This window comes from Hydra vulgaris, chromosome 09 (genome assembly GCF_038396675.1).
Source record: "Hydra vulgaris chromosome 09, alternate assembly HydraT2T_AEP".
Lineage (NCBI taxonomy): Eukaryota > Metazoa > Cnidaria > Hydrozoa > Anthoathecata > Hydridae > Hydra > Hydra vulgaris.
Genome location: NC_088928.1, coordinates 53,002,536 through 53,021,634, shown reverse-complemented (window position 1 = coordinate 53,021,634; position 19,099 = coordinate 53,002,536). Strand labels below are relative to the sequence as shown.

The 19,099-nt window shown below is 26.8% G+C and overlaps 1 protein-coding gene across 1 annotated transcript; it reads left to right on the top strand.

Moving 5' to 3' along the window:
- Positions 1–7,295: 7,295 nt before the first annotated feature.
- On the top strand, positions 7,296–14,342 carry LOC100207500 (uncharacterized). The gene is made up of 4 exons (XM_065806042.1): positions 7,296–7,522; positions 10,607–10,828; positions 12,002–13,159; positions 13,939–14,342. Exons 1-4 carry the CDS (start codon positions 7,520–7,522, stop codon positions 14,302–14,304), a joined length of 1,749 nt encoding a protein of 582 aa, XP_065662114.1. The 5' UTR covers positions 7,296–7,519; the 3' UTR covers positions 14,305–14,342.
- The last annotated feature ends 4,757 nt before the right edge of the window (positions 14,343–19,099 follow it).

The window sequence follows — 19,099 nt, the reverse complement described above, 5'->3', positions numbered from 1 at the left end:
ATTTTAATTCGTTTTTATGCAATGACGTTATTAAAAAAAGTAACCGCGAAAATAAATTTATCTACTTATTGGGTGATCTGAACTTAGATTGTTTTCAATACCACGTCAATAATAACATTAAAAAGTTTTATAGTGGCATTTTCGATAATGGTTCGATTCCTTTGATTAGCAAACCGACAAGAATTACTCAATCAAGTGCTTCTTTAATTGATAATATTTTAACCACTAATGTTTTTAACGTATCCTTAAAAAAGGGCATAATTAAAAATTGACATATCTGATCATTTTCCTGTTTTCTTTTCTGTAAATATAGATAAAAATTACTTCTTAATGAAAAACGAGTTTTCAAAAAGCGAATTTTTACAAATAAAAAACCTCGAATCTTTTAGAGAACAATTATCTTTAATTGATTGGAGCTTTATTAACGCATCTGATAATACAAGCTTAGTTTATTACTCCTTTTTTAAAACTTTCTATGATATTTACGACACTAATTTCCCTGAAGTTAATTTAAATCTCAAAGCTAAAAGTATTAAGTCGCCTTGGATTACAAAGGGTTTGCGTAAGTCTTCAAAAATTAAACAAAAATTATACATTAATTACTTAAAATGTAAAACAAATGAAAATAAAATTATATATAAAAATTACGCTAAACTTTTTGAAAACCTCAAAAAAAAAAAAAAAAAAAACTATTTAAATTTACTAGATAAATATAAATTAAATTTTAAGCGCACTTCGTTTATAATAAGAGAAATTACTGGCAGCAAAAAAGTACATCTCACCCTTTCCCAAACATGGTTAAACATAATAATGAATTTTTATATGATAAAAGATAAATTACGGAAGAGTTTAATAAATATTTTGTGTCTGTAGGACCAAATCTTGCAAAAAACATTCCTATAGCAAACAGTTTAATAATGGATCTATGTTTCCCTCTAAACTCTTACGTGAACTCTTTTGAATTATCTTTTGAAGAGTTTGAAATTGCATTTAAAATGTTGAAATCTAACATAGCAGTAGGCCCTGATGGTATTAACGGCAACATTATTATAAGTTCATTTAATGTGTTAAAAGGTATACTCTTTAAGATTTTTTCAATATCAATTAAACAGGGAATTTTTTCACAAGTTCTAAAATTAGCAAAAGTCATACCAATATTAAAAGGTGGTAACATTGAGAATATAAGTAACTATCGTCCAATTTCACTACTTTCTGTATTCTCTAAAGTTTTAGAAAGAATTTTGTACAATAAAATTTATAATCATCTTACTATAAACAATTTATTATACAGTAATCAAAACGGATCCAAAAAAAGCAATCCCACTGAACATGCCATTCTACAATTTACATGAAATATATCTGACTCATTTGAAAATTCTCAATTTACATTAGGTGTTTTCATTGACTTGGCGAAAGCTTTTGATACTATTGATCACAAAATTCTTTTTAAAAAGTTGGAGCGGTACGGAATTACTGGAAATATATATTCATTTGGCTTAAAAGTTACCTAAATAATCGAAAACAATTTGTTTATGCGGATGATAACGTATCATCTAATTTGTTAAATATTTCATGTGGAGTTCCTCAAGGATCCATATTAGGACCCCTCCTATTTCTAATATATATTAATGATCTACCAAAAGCTTCTAACCTAATGACAACTATGTTTGCTGGTGATTCTAACTTATTTCTTTCTCATTAAAACATTTTTACACTTTTTAGCAACATGAACATTGAACTAGCCAAAATTTCCGAATGGTTTAGATTAAACAAACTATCATTAAATATTGATAAAACTAGATGGATTCTTTTTCATCCTTATGGTAAAAAGCACCAGCTGCTTAGCAATTTACCCTTTCTTTTTATCGATAACATAATTATTAAAAGAGTTCTAGTGACAAGATTTTTAGGTGTATATATCGATGAAAATCTTAATTGGAAAAGCCACATTGCTAACTTGTGCTATACAATTTCAAAGAGTATAGGCATTTTTTACAATATATATATTCTTTTTTATTTATTTTTTTGTTTGTTTTTTTATCCACAAGATGGTCTTCTTTGAGTAATCCGCGTTCTTTATATTTATTTTTATTATTTATTTCTTAATGATATCTTGACTTGTTAACTTTTATAATTGTAATAAAGTTTTGTTTATTTAAATTGTAATAAATATTGTAATAAAGAACAAAAAAAAAAAAAAAAAAAAAAAAAAAAAAAAAATTTGTTATACAACATATGTTTTCTCTAAACTCAGAAAACACCACTGATATTAACAGAGTTTTATTTAATGAAGAAAAAGGCATACAATACGCGATGTTTTCTGCAGCTAAGTAACATAAAAAAGAAAGAGAAAAAAAAATTGAAAAAAAAGTTGGCAGATAATCTGAACCTTAGATATTCTGCCAACTTTTTTTCGATTTTTTTTTTCTTGTTTTCTTTTGTATTAGTTTGCTTCAGCAAACGTCGCGAGAAAAAGAAAGTAACTACATATTACATTTGGGAATATAATCTCATAAAAGTAACGCAATACAATATTTTTCTTAATAATTTAGAAAACAAGTGCTAATGCAAACTTAATTATATATTGTAAAAATACTAAATATATTGTGGGTATATTGGCAAAAGAGGTTAAGTCTCTAAAAGTTGGTAATATTGTAAATTTATAATACTGCATCATTAAATTAAAATTGCCGATTTTTAATTAAAATATACTCGAAACAAGTTGAAAGAAACATCTTTTCTCAGGTTAAAAAAAAGCATGTAATATTAATTCCTTTAATTTTTTTAGGCTAAAAGTTTTAAATCAAAAAAAATAAAAGCCATAAACATTTTTTATAATAAACACTTAACATTATGGCGTATTTAAATGTCAACAAATGCAGTTTATAAGATTATAAAGGTTTCAAGTTGGAAGAAAACTTAAATGATTGATTTCTCTAAACAGATATGATTGATTTCTCTAAACAGGTATTTGTAAGATAACGTTTTTTGTCAGAATACCCACAATATGTGTTTTTGTATGTTTCTGAGATCAAACGTATTAATGAATCGCAAAAAGGTAAAAAACTTCACGACGACGTTCTCAATAAATTTATTTTCTTAACCACCAATTAACTTTGATAAACGCTTGATAAACCCCAATTTAATTTAGTATTATTAAAAAACACAAGAACAGAGTATTGTTAAAAAACGCAAAAACACTTTTCTTATTTTCCTATGAAACAAATTCAACAAAAAAATCTAGGAGGTAAAAGAGCGTTTTCTTTGTATTGAAGATCACAGAGAATAAAAAGCAACAATTGGTGACAAAGATATTCTCATTCAACAGCTAATTAGCAATTTTGGTCGTATCCACTATTCATAAATCGATATTTTTCCTGAAGCGAAAGCAGTTCCTTTTTGCATTAAAACTTAATTTTTCTCAAAACGGAAGAAGAGAACAAAACAATATCAAGATGAACCTGCAAAGGAACCCTTTTGCTATGAGATCCCCAAGCAATAATTTAAATATCTTCAACTTTACACGTGGTCATTTTATTTAACAAGTTTAATCAAGATTTGATAATTTAAAGACTTTTTCTTTAAGATTCTGCTTCATCTGGTTTAAAGATTAAAAACCAGATTCTCAAGAGGTAAAAATTTAAAAATATATGAAATCATAATGCATAATTACATTATGTATATCTTAAATTACTATTAGAGTTAATTGTGAAATTTATGTTGTGTAATATAATTATGTGTTTACATTTTATGTAAACAACAAACATATTGATGTTGGTAAACATTTAATTGAATGAAAATTTATTGGTACTTTGATTGCGTATATGAGTTTAAATTGATATGAGTTGGCTTGAGGTCTCACCGGCAATTTTAGCCTTTTTTCTGTTACTATATCATAACAGAACATTATATTTCATAATTTCAAAAGATTACATTACATAGCAAATTTTCTCTGAACGTTGAAAAATACAATTTATTTTGTTCTATAAAGGCACAAGAAGAAAGCATTCCTTTAAAATTGCCAGTGCATTATAAATAATAAGCAATTCAGATAGTTAAATACTTTTATGTTTTTAGAAATTGATGCGATGCATCGACTTTTCCCATATATATATACTCACCGAGTCTAAAACAAATTCAGAACTACTTAATTGATTATTACATCACCTATGCAAATATTACGTGGACAAGTTATCAACCAACAAAACTTAAAAAAATTTTTTTTTTACAAAAACAAGCTTGTAGAATTTCATGCAACAAAAATCGAGATGACTGCACTTAACTTTTAAATGATAAACAAATATCAAAAAATATTTACCAACATTTAAATTTTGTGTATTCTAACAACTTTCTTCCTGAAACCTTAATAAACAAATTTAATGAAAACCCAAATGAGAAGTATTTTTCAAGAACAAATCAATGTATCACACATAATTTATCTGAAAAAAAGTTATCTATATATATATATATATATATATATATATATATATATATATATATATATATATATATATATATATATATATATATATATATATATATATATATATATATATATATATATATATATATTTATATATATCTATATATATATATATATATATATATATATATATATATTTATATATATCTATATATATATATATATATATATATATATATATATATATATATATATATATATATATATACATATATATATTATTGTATAACATACCGAGGACCTAAGCGAGGAAACTCTATTCAAAAAAGACTTATATGTGTATAAAAGTCTTTTTTGAAATATGGCAAAATCATTAAACTCATTTCAGTTTCAAGCAAAAGAATTTTAAGTTTTGTTGACCGATCAGGGATTGTCCATAAATTACGCAATGGAAGATATATTTTAAAAATAGAAGTAGGAGATATTAAGCTCTTTTACGCGGCGATTTTCATTAAACTAAATGAGCTATTTTATTTTTATTCAAATTAAGACTCTGCGAGGGAAGACTTTTATCTTTTTTGTTTTCTTATTGCGAAAGTTTGCGTTATGTAACTTAAGGACAATCCCTAATCATAATACTATTAATTTAAATCTTTTTTGATTGTTATATATTCAATATTATATCTTCTTTGAATATCTTCTTCTGACTATTTGTATTTGATTTAAAATTTATGAACTCTGGTGCACGGTTTATTATCAAGTATATTCGAACTTTGTTATGATTTGTAGGAGCTTATTTAAAAGATTAAGATCGACGTTAAGCCTTCCATATCTTCTTTAAACTCCTGTTTGTTTATTATTTATATATTTGTAATTAAATTTTATTACATGCAGGATGAAAGCGAGATCTGTTTATACAGAATAAAGTGAAATAATAGTAATAATAAATATACTGATAAACTAGGGTTGTCAGACGTCCAGCTTTTACGAAGGAGAATACAGCGCCAAACCTGTATAAATAATTTTTTTTTACTGTGTTCTCTTTTGTAAAAACCGGACGTATGGTAACCCAAGATAAAACCCGCTGAGATACCAAGTATCCGGTGACGCAGTTTTAAAAAAGCATATAACACTGTTTAAAAAATAATGACGTGTTCATAATGAATTTTAATTTGGTTCGTTCTGCATTGACTGATACACGGTTTAAATTAACATTTTTTGTAAAGATAAGTTCGATAAATATCAAAACTGCTTTTTTTAAATCCGGTAATTATACAGAGAAAATTTATGTGAATCAAAAAAAAAAAAAAAAAAAATTTACTTAAATTAACTTAAATTGTTTATAAACATCTAAAAGTTCCTATGAAAAAAAAAAGATTTTAGCAGTATTACCGGCAAAATTACATGTTTCATAAAACAACCATTTTGTTTTTGAATGATAAAGAACAGTTCTGAGGAGCAAATTATTCTTTTGAATACATTTGAGTTTGTTAAAAAAACCTTTAAAACGATTGTTATAGAGCATTCTCACCTGTTTTTTGGACTTTCTCAATTTTGTTTGAATACAATTGTTTTCAACGTCACTTTTTTTTTTAAGTTTGTATTTTTAATAAAACTACTCAAAGATTTGTGTAGTTTTTTGAAATTTCAACATGCCGAGAGATTTTTAAATGTGTCGGGTAAGACATCTCGTCGCAAAGTTGTGAGTTTTATTTGTCATGCTGTTGAATTCCAGCCTGTCGAAATTCTATGTTTTTTTAATGAATTTTAAATCTGCCTGTTATGGCTTTTCATTAATTTTATTGTTATTGTTTCAATTTAAAACTACTTTATTTATTTTAATTCAAAATCAATTCAAAATTATTTGATTAAATTTTTCAAATAATTGCAAAAAATTAAAACTTTAATTAAACATTGAAAAAACAACAAAAACAAACTATGGTTTGTGTATTTTTCAAAGATTTTATAAGTTAATTTTATTATTAAAAATGCCTTTTTGCGTCATATTTAATGTGTCTGTGCATCGCATTTAAATCTTGACTCTGTCTCTACAAATTTTTTTTTTTCCAAATTCCAAATTTTTGTTTAAATGATTTTGTTAAATTAAATAGTCTTTGAATATTGCTAATATTAATTTCATGGTAAAATTAAATAAAGATAAATATTTAATAATGTAGAAAGATGTGGTAGAGATTTGATTGACAATCAAATCTCTACCACATCTAATTATAGATATTAATATTTTACTTGTTGTTTAAAAACAAGTGGTTGTAAGGTGGACCTATTTACACTAATTATGTTTAAAACAGATCACAATAACATTCTAAACTTATTTTAATGACGTTTCTCATAAATACTCTAATTAAATTTTAGAAAATAACTTTGCCATTAATATTATCGTTATTATTGCCGTCAATAATTTCGATGTCCATCTTAAAATAGCCTATCTTAAAATATAGCCCGTCTTAAAACATGTCCTTATTAAACTCAATATTGTGGAACAATACTGAGTTTAATAAGAAATATTAAAAAAATTTAATTGGATATTAATTTTTTTTTCAAATTTTGAATAAAAAAACAAAATTTTGTTTTACGTGCACTTTAAAGAGTTTTAAGGGAAAACGGCTCTTTAAATCTTTGTTAATTTAAATGTTCGAATTAAGTAAAACACGCACTTCATTTCATTAACTTTAGTAACTTTATGTTTAAAAACCAGACTTTATTTTACATTTATATATATGACACTTAAATATTTTTGTTTTTATGACATTATACGTCATTGTAACTTTGATCTAACAATATGATAGACCTTTTTAATTCCTGCCACATCAATACAGACAGTGTAATAATAATTCCTTTTATTCATAATGACGTCAATACATTTAATCGTTTTTTCTGACTAAAGTAGCAATCGTAAATTTTTGGTTTATCTTAAGCGTGGTTTATCTTATGCGTGTAAAAAATTAAACCAAAGCATTTAAATAAACATTTGCGTCATAAATTCTATTTAAGATAAAGTTTTTTTATTATTTTATCGTTTTTTCTGCGATTGTTGTAAGAAGGGTAAAAATTTTGAAGTTAAACTTATTGACTAAAATGGTAAGTATTTGTTATTCTTAAAATTCCTTTGGCTTCAACACATTTTAATGCTTTTATAACTCCAGGGGTTGACGTTTTAAAACTTTTTACCGGCGTAATATGCTACCGGCGGAAATTTTATTCTGAATTTTTACGTCCGTAAATTTAGTCGTAAACTGTTTTTCAATTTATTGTTATAAAACTTTTCCGTATCGAATTTTGTAAGATATCTTAGCCCTAAATTTTTTTTAAAAATCTGTTGTCCGGATCAACAACATTCTCAAAATATAAAAAAGGTTTAATTTAAAATATAAATAAAGTCTTTTGAGTTAAAGATTCAAAAATATTCTGAGCCACAGATTTCGACAACTAAATATTCATACCTTTGGATCTTTAAGAAAATTTTTCGTAGGTCCTGCCTCCGGAACATTTTTTGACGGAGAAAGTTTTGGCTGTAGAAAGTTTATCGCCGGCAATTTTTGAAAATATTTTATAACATCGACAAAAATTATTTACGCCGGCAAATTTTACGAATTTCTTGATATTTGGGATTCTATGATATTCTATTTAGACCTAAAATCTCCAAAACTTTGAAAATGTTTTGATTTTAAAATTATCACATTAACATTTCATTAACTTTAGTAAGTTTATGTTTAAAAACCAGACTTTATTTTACATATAAATATGACACTTAAATATTTTTGTATTTATGACCTTATACGTCATTGTAACTTTGATCTAACGATATGATGGACCTTTTAATTCCTGTCACAACAATACGTGACAGTGTAATAATAATTCCTTTTATTCATAAGGGCTTCAATATATTTAATTAATTTTTCTGACTAAAGAAGCAATCATAAATTTTAGGTTTATCTTAATCTTAGTAATAGTAATAGTAATATATTTAAGTCTATTTAGATAACATAAGCAAATAATTAAAAAACAAACAATCAAAGCCAACAAATTATATAAAAATGTATAGCTTGTGAAATATAAACTTTAAGTAAAAAAAAGCAGTTGTTATTTTATTGCATGTAAGTTGATATCAAATTTGAGAAAAAGAGAACAAAGATTGCTTTCATTTAATTAAAATTTACATCTATGACAAATAGTATCTAAAAAGTTAATATTTGTATCTGCTAAAGCACAAATTAATTAATAAACGTGCAGCTCATCTTCAGTAAAAGATGTGCTGTTTGCAGCTGTAGAAAAAAAAAATACTTGTCAATTCTATTCTTAAATGTGTTAACTGACGGAGCCTTTTTGCATGCTGACGGCAAGTTATTCCAATCATTGACAATACGATTTGTAAAAAAATTGTGACGAGCATTATTATATGTGAATTCACGCATTAGGACGTTGGAAGATGATCTGCGAATTGGTGGATTATGCCAATTGATAATCTCAAAACTGTTTTCTAGCTTAAACTGTTGGATCAAGTCGCCACGTTACCTACGAGTTTCCAAAGTAATAAAATTGAGCCGCCGACACCTTTCCGCATAAGGTAATCCTATTAAATTATGAGCTTTCAGCATAAGGTAATCCTATTAAATCATGAGCTTTCAGCATAAGGTAATTCTATTAAACCATCAATTAAACAAAGCATTTAAATAAACATTTGCGTCATAAGTTCTATTTAAGATAAAGTTATTTTATATTATTTTTTCGTTTTTTCTGTGATTGTTGTAAGAAGAGTAAAAAGTTTGACGCAAAACATTGACTAAAATGAAAAGTATTTGCTATTCTTAAAATTTCTTTGGCCTTAACACATTTTATTGCTTTTATAACTCCAGGGGTCCACATGTCAGAATTTTTTTTTAATAAAATTGTTAAAAGAAGATATTAAAATATTAAAAGAATAAATGAATCGGTGAAAAGAAGAACAGTACAAGTCTAACATTTTCATTTCGAGATGATCAATGTTTAAGTATTAAACAGTTATAGTTTTTAAACTATTTATCAATCTACTTTATGGCAAAAAATAATGAAAGAAAGATAGATTAGTATTATTTTTGTAGTACATGGAGAGATCGACATAAATTAAATAAAATTATGAAAAAAAGTACAAATAACAAAAAATGGACTGTTCTTCTTCGCACTAATTCAAATATAGAATATAGATTTTTTGTTAGCTTATTTTGTTTATAAAATACAGTTGGATAAAACATTTTTATAAAATAACTTAAATTATTCTTTAAAATAAATTAACAACAATAACATTTATATGGGATAACGGATAAAAATAGCAAACGTTTAAAAACTCGTTGTTTTTGTAAAATTACGGTGAAGCAAGAGTATATCGTTAGCATATTTGTTTTATTATAATGGTTTATTATCTCCATTAATATTATGGTTTGTAATTATAAAAACTTGTAACAAAAAGTAAAACCCCTAAGTATGTCATCTGATCACGTGATTGGAACAATAAGGCTTACTAAGCGTTTTCTTCTTGCTTTGTTAAATTTAAGAAATTATTAACGAATCGGCCAAAATAAACACTTGTAGTAAAAAAATATCCTTAAAAAAGATTCAAACTTGGAGTATAACCCATTAGCAACAACCCTAACTTTAATATACTTCTTTTAAGCATAAAAAAAACAACGACAGGAATTCAAGTCTTCTTTGAAACTGGTGTTATTTTATTTAAGAAAGAAGTTTATCTTTCTTCCGTTTTAAAACGATAAAAAAGTTATTAAAATTGCTTTTAGATCTTGAAATATTTCAAAAACAAATAAGATATAAAAATTACAAAGAAGATATAAAACTCGACACATTTAGAAATAGGAAGCATTAAAATGATTTTTGGCGTTTAGAATAATTGTTACTTTTACTTGCACAGAATTTTAAAAGTGTTTGTAGCCAGGGACTCTAAAGCTCTGGGTCATTATTTTTTTTTTACGGAAAATTGAAGTTTCTAAATATTTTCAGACCTAATGGGCTTTAAAAGCTTCAAGGTTTTAAAATCTACAAAAAATAGAGAGTAAACTTTGGAGTCTTATTTGGTACATCTATCATTTTGCATAGCTTTTTTAGCTAGTACCGCAAAAGCTATAAAAGCATTAGTTTTGAAGTTAACAAGCAATGCAAATTTAACTTTTTTAGAGTGATTCTGATTCTGACGATAACTGCCATCGCAATGCAAAAAAGAAATCGAGTATCAAGAAATGCATTAAAGAAATGAAAAAAGAAATGTTGCAAAATATCGAAGAACGCGAAGCTTTGGTCAACCTTGATTTGTTTGTATTGGACAACTCGCTTCGCGAAACAACTGTCGGTGCTTTGCGCGGTCACACTCTTCAAAATAAATTTGAAATTTATGAACAAGTAAGATAAAATTTTTTTTTTTTTTACTGCTGTTTAAAGTTATGATTTTCCTAGTAGTAACAATGTTAATTTTAATTCGAGCTGTTTAGTTAATAGAATATTAAAAAAAGGTACATTATAATAAATAAGATACCAACATAAAATGTATTTCTAAAAAGTAATGATTAAATTTTTTATTTTTTTTCATTTTGTAATAAAATTAAAGTAGGATTTTTCACTTCGTGAAGTATGGTCCGTTAATTTTAATAAAGAGATGAGCACCAGGTCCATATTGAAAGCATAACTTGAATTAGTCAAGCTCTTAATTTGTAAATACAAAGATTCATTATCTTTAAACACACAAACAAATATTTACACTAAGGTTAGAAACTCTATAACTAACAATCTGTTTTCATATAAGAAGTTTTTTAATTAAATGCTTTAACCTTTTAAATTACCAAAGCTAATATGTTTAAATTTAAAAATATTTTTAATTCAAATTTGGATGTTTTAGTAGTTTGTGTTCCTGGATAAAACTCCCACGAACATCCCCACTCTCTCCACGGCCATGATTGTAAGTGTTAGTTAAAGAAATTTACCTAACACTTACAACCATGTAAGATTAATATTCAGTTACTTTATTAAGTTACAAAGGTAACTTAATAAAGTAACGGAATATTAATCGTAAAATTTAAAATATTGATTAATTTTCAGTAAAGTTTCTTTATTTAAATTAAAAAATTTCAACTTTTTTTACAAAAAAATAATATAACATTTAGATCAAACCACCCCTTATCGTTCTAAGTAGAGAAAGTTGCGTTAAAATATTAAAAAAAAGTTTTCATAAGAAAACAAATGTTTATTAATTATTAAGAATGATTTTAAAGATAGCATTAAAATTTACCTTTTTTAAACGGAAAATTAAACACGTTAGAAAAACTTACATTTATTCAGAGCTTCACCGTATTTTTTCACATAATCTTAAAATCTTCCCAATTCGAACATGTCCTTATAATCTCTAACTTTAAGTAACTATTTCCGTTTTTTGTGTGTATGATATGTGTTATAAAAAAATGTATTACCAAACAAAAGTTTACTATTGTAAGTACTGTTGCATATTAGCAAATGCATCACTGAAGTATTTCAATAGTTTTGTTTGATTTATTTATAGATGGAATAAAGTTTTCTTAATAGATAAAAAAGGTTGGTTTCCAACATTGTATTGTTGCCTCATTTTCACACATGACAGATGTTTGTGACACTTTTATTGAAGAATTAAGAAAACGAGAGGAAGATATGAGCACGATGTATGCTTTCACAGAGTTTGCAAATGATGCTAACAGCGAAGGAATTCCGTTAAGCGATTTACCTGTTGGTTTAAAAAAATGCAAGCAGTTAGGAATTAAAAATGTGATCATAGAAGCGGATCTTGTTTATTATAAATATGATTATGAGAAATTTGATCATAATGCAATGTGCGCACTTTTTATTGAACGATTTGAATGGATTCGAAATAACTTATCCAACGATTCTAATATTTTAGTTAATCTAAGAGATCTTCCTGATGCACTCAATAAAGTTCCAGAAAGAGCATTAAAAATGGTTGAGTTCCTTGCAAGTTATAGGCCGCAGATATTTGCAATTATAACAGAAGAGTCCGGCAAGTATTTACCCGAAGAGCTTGGTGTTTGGATACGCACTTGCAAAAAAGTAATGAACAACTCAAAATTTAATGGCCATTTCCTGATACATGTTCACCAACAATGGGGTATGCTTGATGCCACACAAATAGAGTGTCTTGCTAATGGATGTACTGGTATCTGGGCAGGCGTTTGTGAAGAGGGAGCATCAATGGGACACGCTTCATCTTGTTTAACCATAATGAATTTAGTTCGTATGGGCAACAAAAAAGTGTTAAAAAAATTTCATTGTGAAGAGTTAAGAAATGCAGCCATTGAGGTCACACGCATAACAACAGGCAAGGATCCTCATCCCAAGCAAACAATCTACGGAGCTCGTGCATTAGATCAAGTGTTTGGTTTGCCACAATTTGACCCAACAAAAGCAAAAGATATTGTTGGTGATTTTGATATGGCAAAATTTTTTGGTCAAGAAGCTACAATGAGAATATCGATACTGGCAGATGAAGTTATGATTTTAACAAGAATGAAACGTTTGTTCGGTGATCATCCATCACATACCTTTGATATTGCAAAAAAGATGAAAGCGCTTATGCATGATGAATTGAGAGCTGGTCGCAAGGAGGAGTACCATAGTCCAATGGGTCTAGCAATGTTGTTTGATCGAGCTGGAGGAAAGCTTACTACAGCTATGACTGAAGCAATTGCTCTGGTAAATAAACTTTATTAACTATTTATATGTTTTAATCGTCTGATATTTTTATATTTTTGAATAACTTTTATTGCTAAGTTAACATAAAAACAAAACAACCAACCACTATATGCAAAAATATATAATCTGTCAAGTGCAGGAGAGTTTAGGCAAACAACATGATAGATAACATAATAAATAGTATGATAGATAACATGGTGTTACCTTTCTATACTTATCAAATAATTAAGTTATCAAATAATACGTATCTATAACTATTAAATTTCAAAATGGCAGTTTATAGATTTAGCGGTCAAATGGGGAAAAGTAATACAGCACTAGCAAGCACACAAGGCTTTTTTTCATTGAAAATCAATTGCTACGTGCTACGATGTAAGTTTTTACAGATCAACTAGTATGAAAATCACTTAACAGGTTGCGTGTGTCATTTTTCAAACAATCTTGGTTTTAAAGTTTTTTCTTTTTTTTCCTAGAAAATACCTTAGATATATCTAACATTATCTTTCCATCTATTGCATTGACAACCGTTTTACTAATAAAAAATCATTTTTAATTAACCAAGTTTTAAAACAAGAAATTTTTTTTTTACTTGAATCTTACATAAAATGTAAGGAACACATGTAAAAAAGTGGTAACTTAAGTTAACTTTTAGAGTCATATTTTTCTTAAAATAGAGACTAGCTTGTAGTGCATTCTATCATTTGTAGTTACTATCTACAAATTAAATACAGTTTAAAAAACTTCCAACCCATTTAAATAACTTTATAACATGTTTTTAGGTTAACAACAATTCTGCAAATATTGACAGACTTATTGGCGAATTATACGAGCAATGGAAACAATGGGATTTGCGTGATGGTAAAGCAGATGATTGTCTCACATTTGATAATTTTTACGATGGCTTCATGAAAGGCTACTTTGGCTGTTATCGATGTTCTGAAGCGCAGCAATGTTTAAAAGCAATCAATGCTAATGACGATCTATCAATTGATTGGAAAGAATTTTCTGTGTTTTTGAAATGGGCTGGTTTTGAATACCCCGAAACTAAAACCTCTGAAGAGTTGTTGGACATTGCATTTAGGAAAGGCATAATACCAGCTATGCAAGATGAATTAATTAGGATGAGTAAGGCAATAGTCTCATAAATTAGTACTATTAATAAAAAATCCGTTAATAGTTGTATTAGTGTGTTACAAACGTTACATATTTTACAAATTTACTTAAGAATTTTTTTTAGTTACAAATATTTTATAAAAGCTGTAATTAAAAAATTTAGTTTTTAATAATAAGGTTGCTTAGAAAAATGTGTTTTTTAAATTATTTGTGTTTTTAGTTTAATTAATTACTAAAAACATGAATAACTCGAGATATTTTTTTAAGTTGACTTCTGTTTTTTAAAACTAAAACTATCATTATAAAATGTATTTAGTCTTATAAAAGCAAAAGTATTTTTTAAAATATTTTTATTAGTTGAAGCTCAAGTGAAACAGTGTTATTAATAGTTACTACGGTGTTTAGTTGCACTAAACTTATGTCATTGTGTTTTCACTTACGTACACCAGACACTTTTAGATTAAAAACTGTTTTGTTAAATTTTAATGCTTTAACCATTTAGGCCTGTCCGTTAATTGTCATCAATTTTTCAATGATTTTTACTTTTCCCTCCGCCTTGACCTAGTCAACAAGTTCCAGAGACCCCTCATAAAATTACGTCAACATTTAAAAAACCCTTATTCCAAATAAAATTAAGATGAAAAAAAACGTCTTTGTATCCTTCAAGTACTTTTTATCCTTCAAGTACTTTTTATCCTTCAAGTAACTAAATTTAAAAACATTATTGACGTTAATTTTTCTTGACTACCCCCTCTCCCTCTGTCAACAGTTGTAAAAAATTTTCAGATCCTTATTTTTTATCGCTGACATAATTAATTTGCATAGCTTAATTAATTAAGCCCCATAGCAAAAAAATATCTAACAAATACGCAAAAAAAATAAGAAAAACTCACGTTAAGTACTTTTTTTTCTTTTGGGGGGGGGGGGGGTTAAATAACCTATAAATACTACATACCCCACACCTTTTGAACTAAAAATAGTTAAATTTCTTCATAGAGGCTTTACTTACTTAAATATAACAGTATTTGGAACAAGTTGAAACGTAATATTCATTACAAATAATATTTATTGTCATGAGTACGCAAATGGTAGAAGTGACAATTGATGTCAAAACAAACTGCTAATGCAACATTTAGGATAAAAACATGAAACTTGCAGTAAACGTTGTAAGTATCAATTTTAAGTTTTAGACAAGTATAACGAAACCAACTGTTTTAAACGTAAAAAGAATCTTAAAGCTACGCCTTAAGATTCTTTTAACGTTTCTTTCAAAATACGTAAAAAGAATCTTGAGGCTTAGCAAAAATAAATAAAAAACGCCTGCAATTATAAATTATCTATAATTATTTCCTGCTCAGAAGTACACACTTTTCTTCATTTTTACAACAGTCATTTTTTTCTTTGTCTTGTTTATACTTATAGTAGTTTGCATAATAATTACATCAATGACACTTTTTCGTGGGACAATATTTGTGATGTCACATTTTTTGTGGGGGTAAATGATAATCACATCTAGCTTCAACTAAATTTTATATCAGAGACTAACTGACAAAATAACACATTGCAACTGTGACATTTTCATTTGTAAATGTCTTTTTAGCAAGTCTATCTAGCACCTGTTATTGATCAAGTGGGTATAATCCAGTTTTTTTGTAGCCCGCTTTCATACTTTTACACCCAGGTTTTTAATTTTATTCATGAGAAATTTAAGCAATGCTGGAAACTGATCTTTTAAAAGAGGAGAAGCTCTACATTCTTTCCCACTTTTCTTCCAAGATATATTTCTCCACTGAGCTTTTATTGGTCGAAAATATACAACATTCAATAGCTGCCTTTAATGTGTGGAGTTTAGAGTAAGTACAATAAACTCGATGTTGTTTTCTTCACACAAAGACAGTACAGATGTATTTATGTATATATATATATATATATATATATATATATATATATATATATATATATATATATATATATATATATAATATATATATATATATATATATATATATATATATATATATATATATATATATATATATATATATATATATATATATATATATATATATAACATGTATATTTAAACAACTTTAAAATGTATTCTACAAAATAGAGTGCTCAATGTTCTTAAAAGAACAGAGCAATTATATATTAATAGTAAATCATTAAAAAATAGCATTTACCTACTCACAACAGAAAACCATGAAAAATTTTACGTGACAATATTACTAGTTCTTATGAGAAAGCCCTTTAAAAAAATTGTTTTGAAAATTTTAAACTAAAATATGACCCTGAAAAAAAGAATTCAAAAAAGCGAAATAGAACTAGAAATGTAATTTGGTTCAACCCCCAAAAAATGTTTCCACTAACATAGGAAAAGTGTTTTTAAAATTGGTCTATAAGCATTTCCCGCCCTCTAATAAATTACATAAAATTTTTAATCGAAACACAATTAAAGTTAGCTACAGTTGTACAAAAAATATGGAAAGAATTATATAAAGTCATAATAATGCTTTGTTAAGCAAAAAAGAAATCCTAATTGAAAAAACTACAGAAAATTGTAATTGTAAACAAAAAAACAATTGTCCAATGAGTGGAAGTTGTTTATCAAAAAATGGGGTATATAAATGTGTTGTTTCCTCTAAGAATTTACCTGATAAACAATATATTGGCATAACAGAGGGTGAATGGAAAAAACGTTTTGCCAATCATAAGCAATCTTTCAAAAATAAAAAGTATTCAAAAGACACCATGCTGTCAAAATATATATGGGAATTAAAAGGTAAAAATATTGATGATTTTATACTGAATTGGTCCATCCTTGAAACAGCGCCTGCATATAGCAATATTTCCAAAAAATGCATACTATGCCTACAAGCAAAATTTGAAATAATCCCGGTGGGAAATCAGCTAGCGACAAGTTGTTACGATAAAGACAGCGATTTGGCCACGAGGATTGCTAGCTATTTAAGCTAGCACATCGCTAGCTTTTTAAGCTAGCGATGTGCTAGCTTAAATAGCTAGCGATAAAGACAGCTATTCGGCCACGAAGCTCGCAAGCTAAATAAGCTAGCGAACAGCTAGCGACAAGTCGTTACGATAAAGACAGCGGTTTGGTCACGAGGATCGCTAGCCTGATAGGCTAGCGATTCGCTAGCTAAATAAGCTAGCGATCCGCAAGCTAAATAAGGTAGAAAATAGCTAGTGAAAACTCGTAACAATAACTACACTTTTAGGCTAGAAAACATCGGCTAGGCTAGAAGATATTCCTGAAAAATCGCGTGCTATATTTTTCGAGGGAATGAATTGTAACCATTGAAATAAGATTGCATTTATAACAAATTAAATACAAAATGTTAAAACTGGTTTCAATAAAAAATTATAAATGTTAAAGTCATTATAAAATGTTAAAAGAAAATGTTTGAATTACTTTAAAAAAATAAAAACTCATTAACAACTAAATAATTTTGCAACAATTAAATTGACAATATTAGAATTTATTTAAAAATATATTAAAAAAGTAAAATAACTAAAAAAAAAAAAAGGTGAATAAATAATAATAAAACAAATTAAAAAAATAATTTAACTGGAATCATTACACGAGTCAGTGTTTAATTTTCGAATTTTTCTCTGGACTGTTTAAATCAATTGTTACTGTTTAAAGGACTGTTTAAAGGACTGTTTAAAGGACTGTTTAAAGGACTGTTTAAATCAATTGTTAAAGAAGAATTTCTCTTTCTTGTTGCAAAATATCGATCTTTAGATTTTTTCAAGTGTTTCGCAATTAAGGTAGTCATACTGGATTCAGTGGCATTTGGAAATAAACAGTAAGCTGCATCAAAAATTAAACTTTCGACTGGTCCTATAATTTACGATTGATGCTGCAACACAGCTTGTCTGTAATGCAAGTTTTTAAAGCATTTTTTAAAAAGTCACTACATTTTTCCCACCAATTTGCTTCATCTTTCTGCAAATGATATCTTTATCATTAGAGTTAATTTTTTTTTTTCTAGTGAGTCAAACTCTTCAACTGAATCTGCTGGTAAATAATCTATATTTATATTTTCGTTATTACCATGGTTAGTGTCTAAAAAAGAGCGCATGGTACGCATTTCTGTTTCCAATCCACAAACTTTTCTATACATGGCATTCACTATAAATTGAATACCTTCAACAGTATTGGGTTCAACATTTGCTTTCAGAATAAAGTTATTTATTTGGTCTATCCCATTTTTTTGAGATGGTAAAGAAAAGGAAGAAGGTGAATGCAATAGTGGTTGAATTTGTGAAACAGACTGCAACTCTAATGGAAACACTGTCTGTGTAACTGGCGAGTCGTCTACTTGATCCATTGAGGCAGATACAGACAGAAAGTTCTAAAACAAGATTAACAATGATTATAAATGCTTTTAAATGATATAAAAACTTTATCACAGTATTCTAATTATACTGATTTTTTCATTTAAAAATGGTAACTAAAAAAACAACAATTAAACTATTCAAATAAAAACAAAAAAAAGTTCTTATTTTCGTAAATGGGATAAATAATAGTTAAAAATGTATACTGAACACTTTTAGACTCGCTTCTTTATCTTCTAATCATATATATGATTAAATTACATATTTATGATACGTAATTTAATCATATATATGATTAAATTACATATCATAAAAATAATACTTTTATACTCGTTTTTTTACCCACGCACTTTTATGATACGTAATTTATTCATATATTTGATTAAATTACGTATCATAAAAGTGCGTGGGTAAAAAAACGAGTCTATAATTGTTAATCATCATACTTAAGTATTCTGCATTACGCAA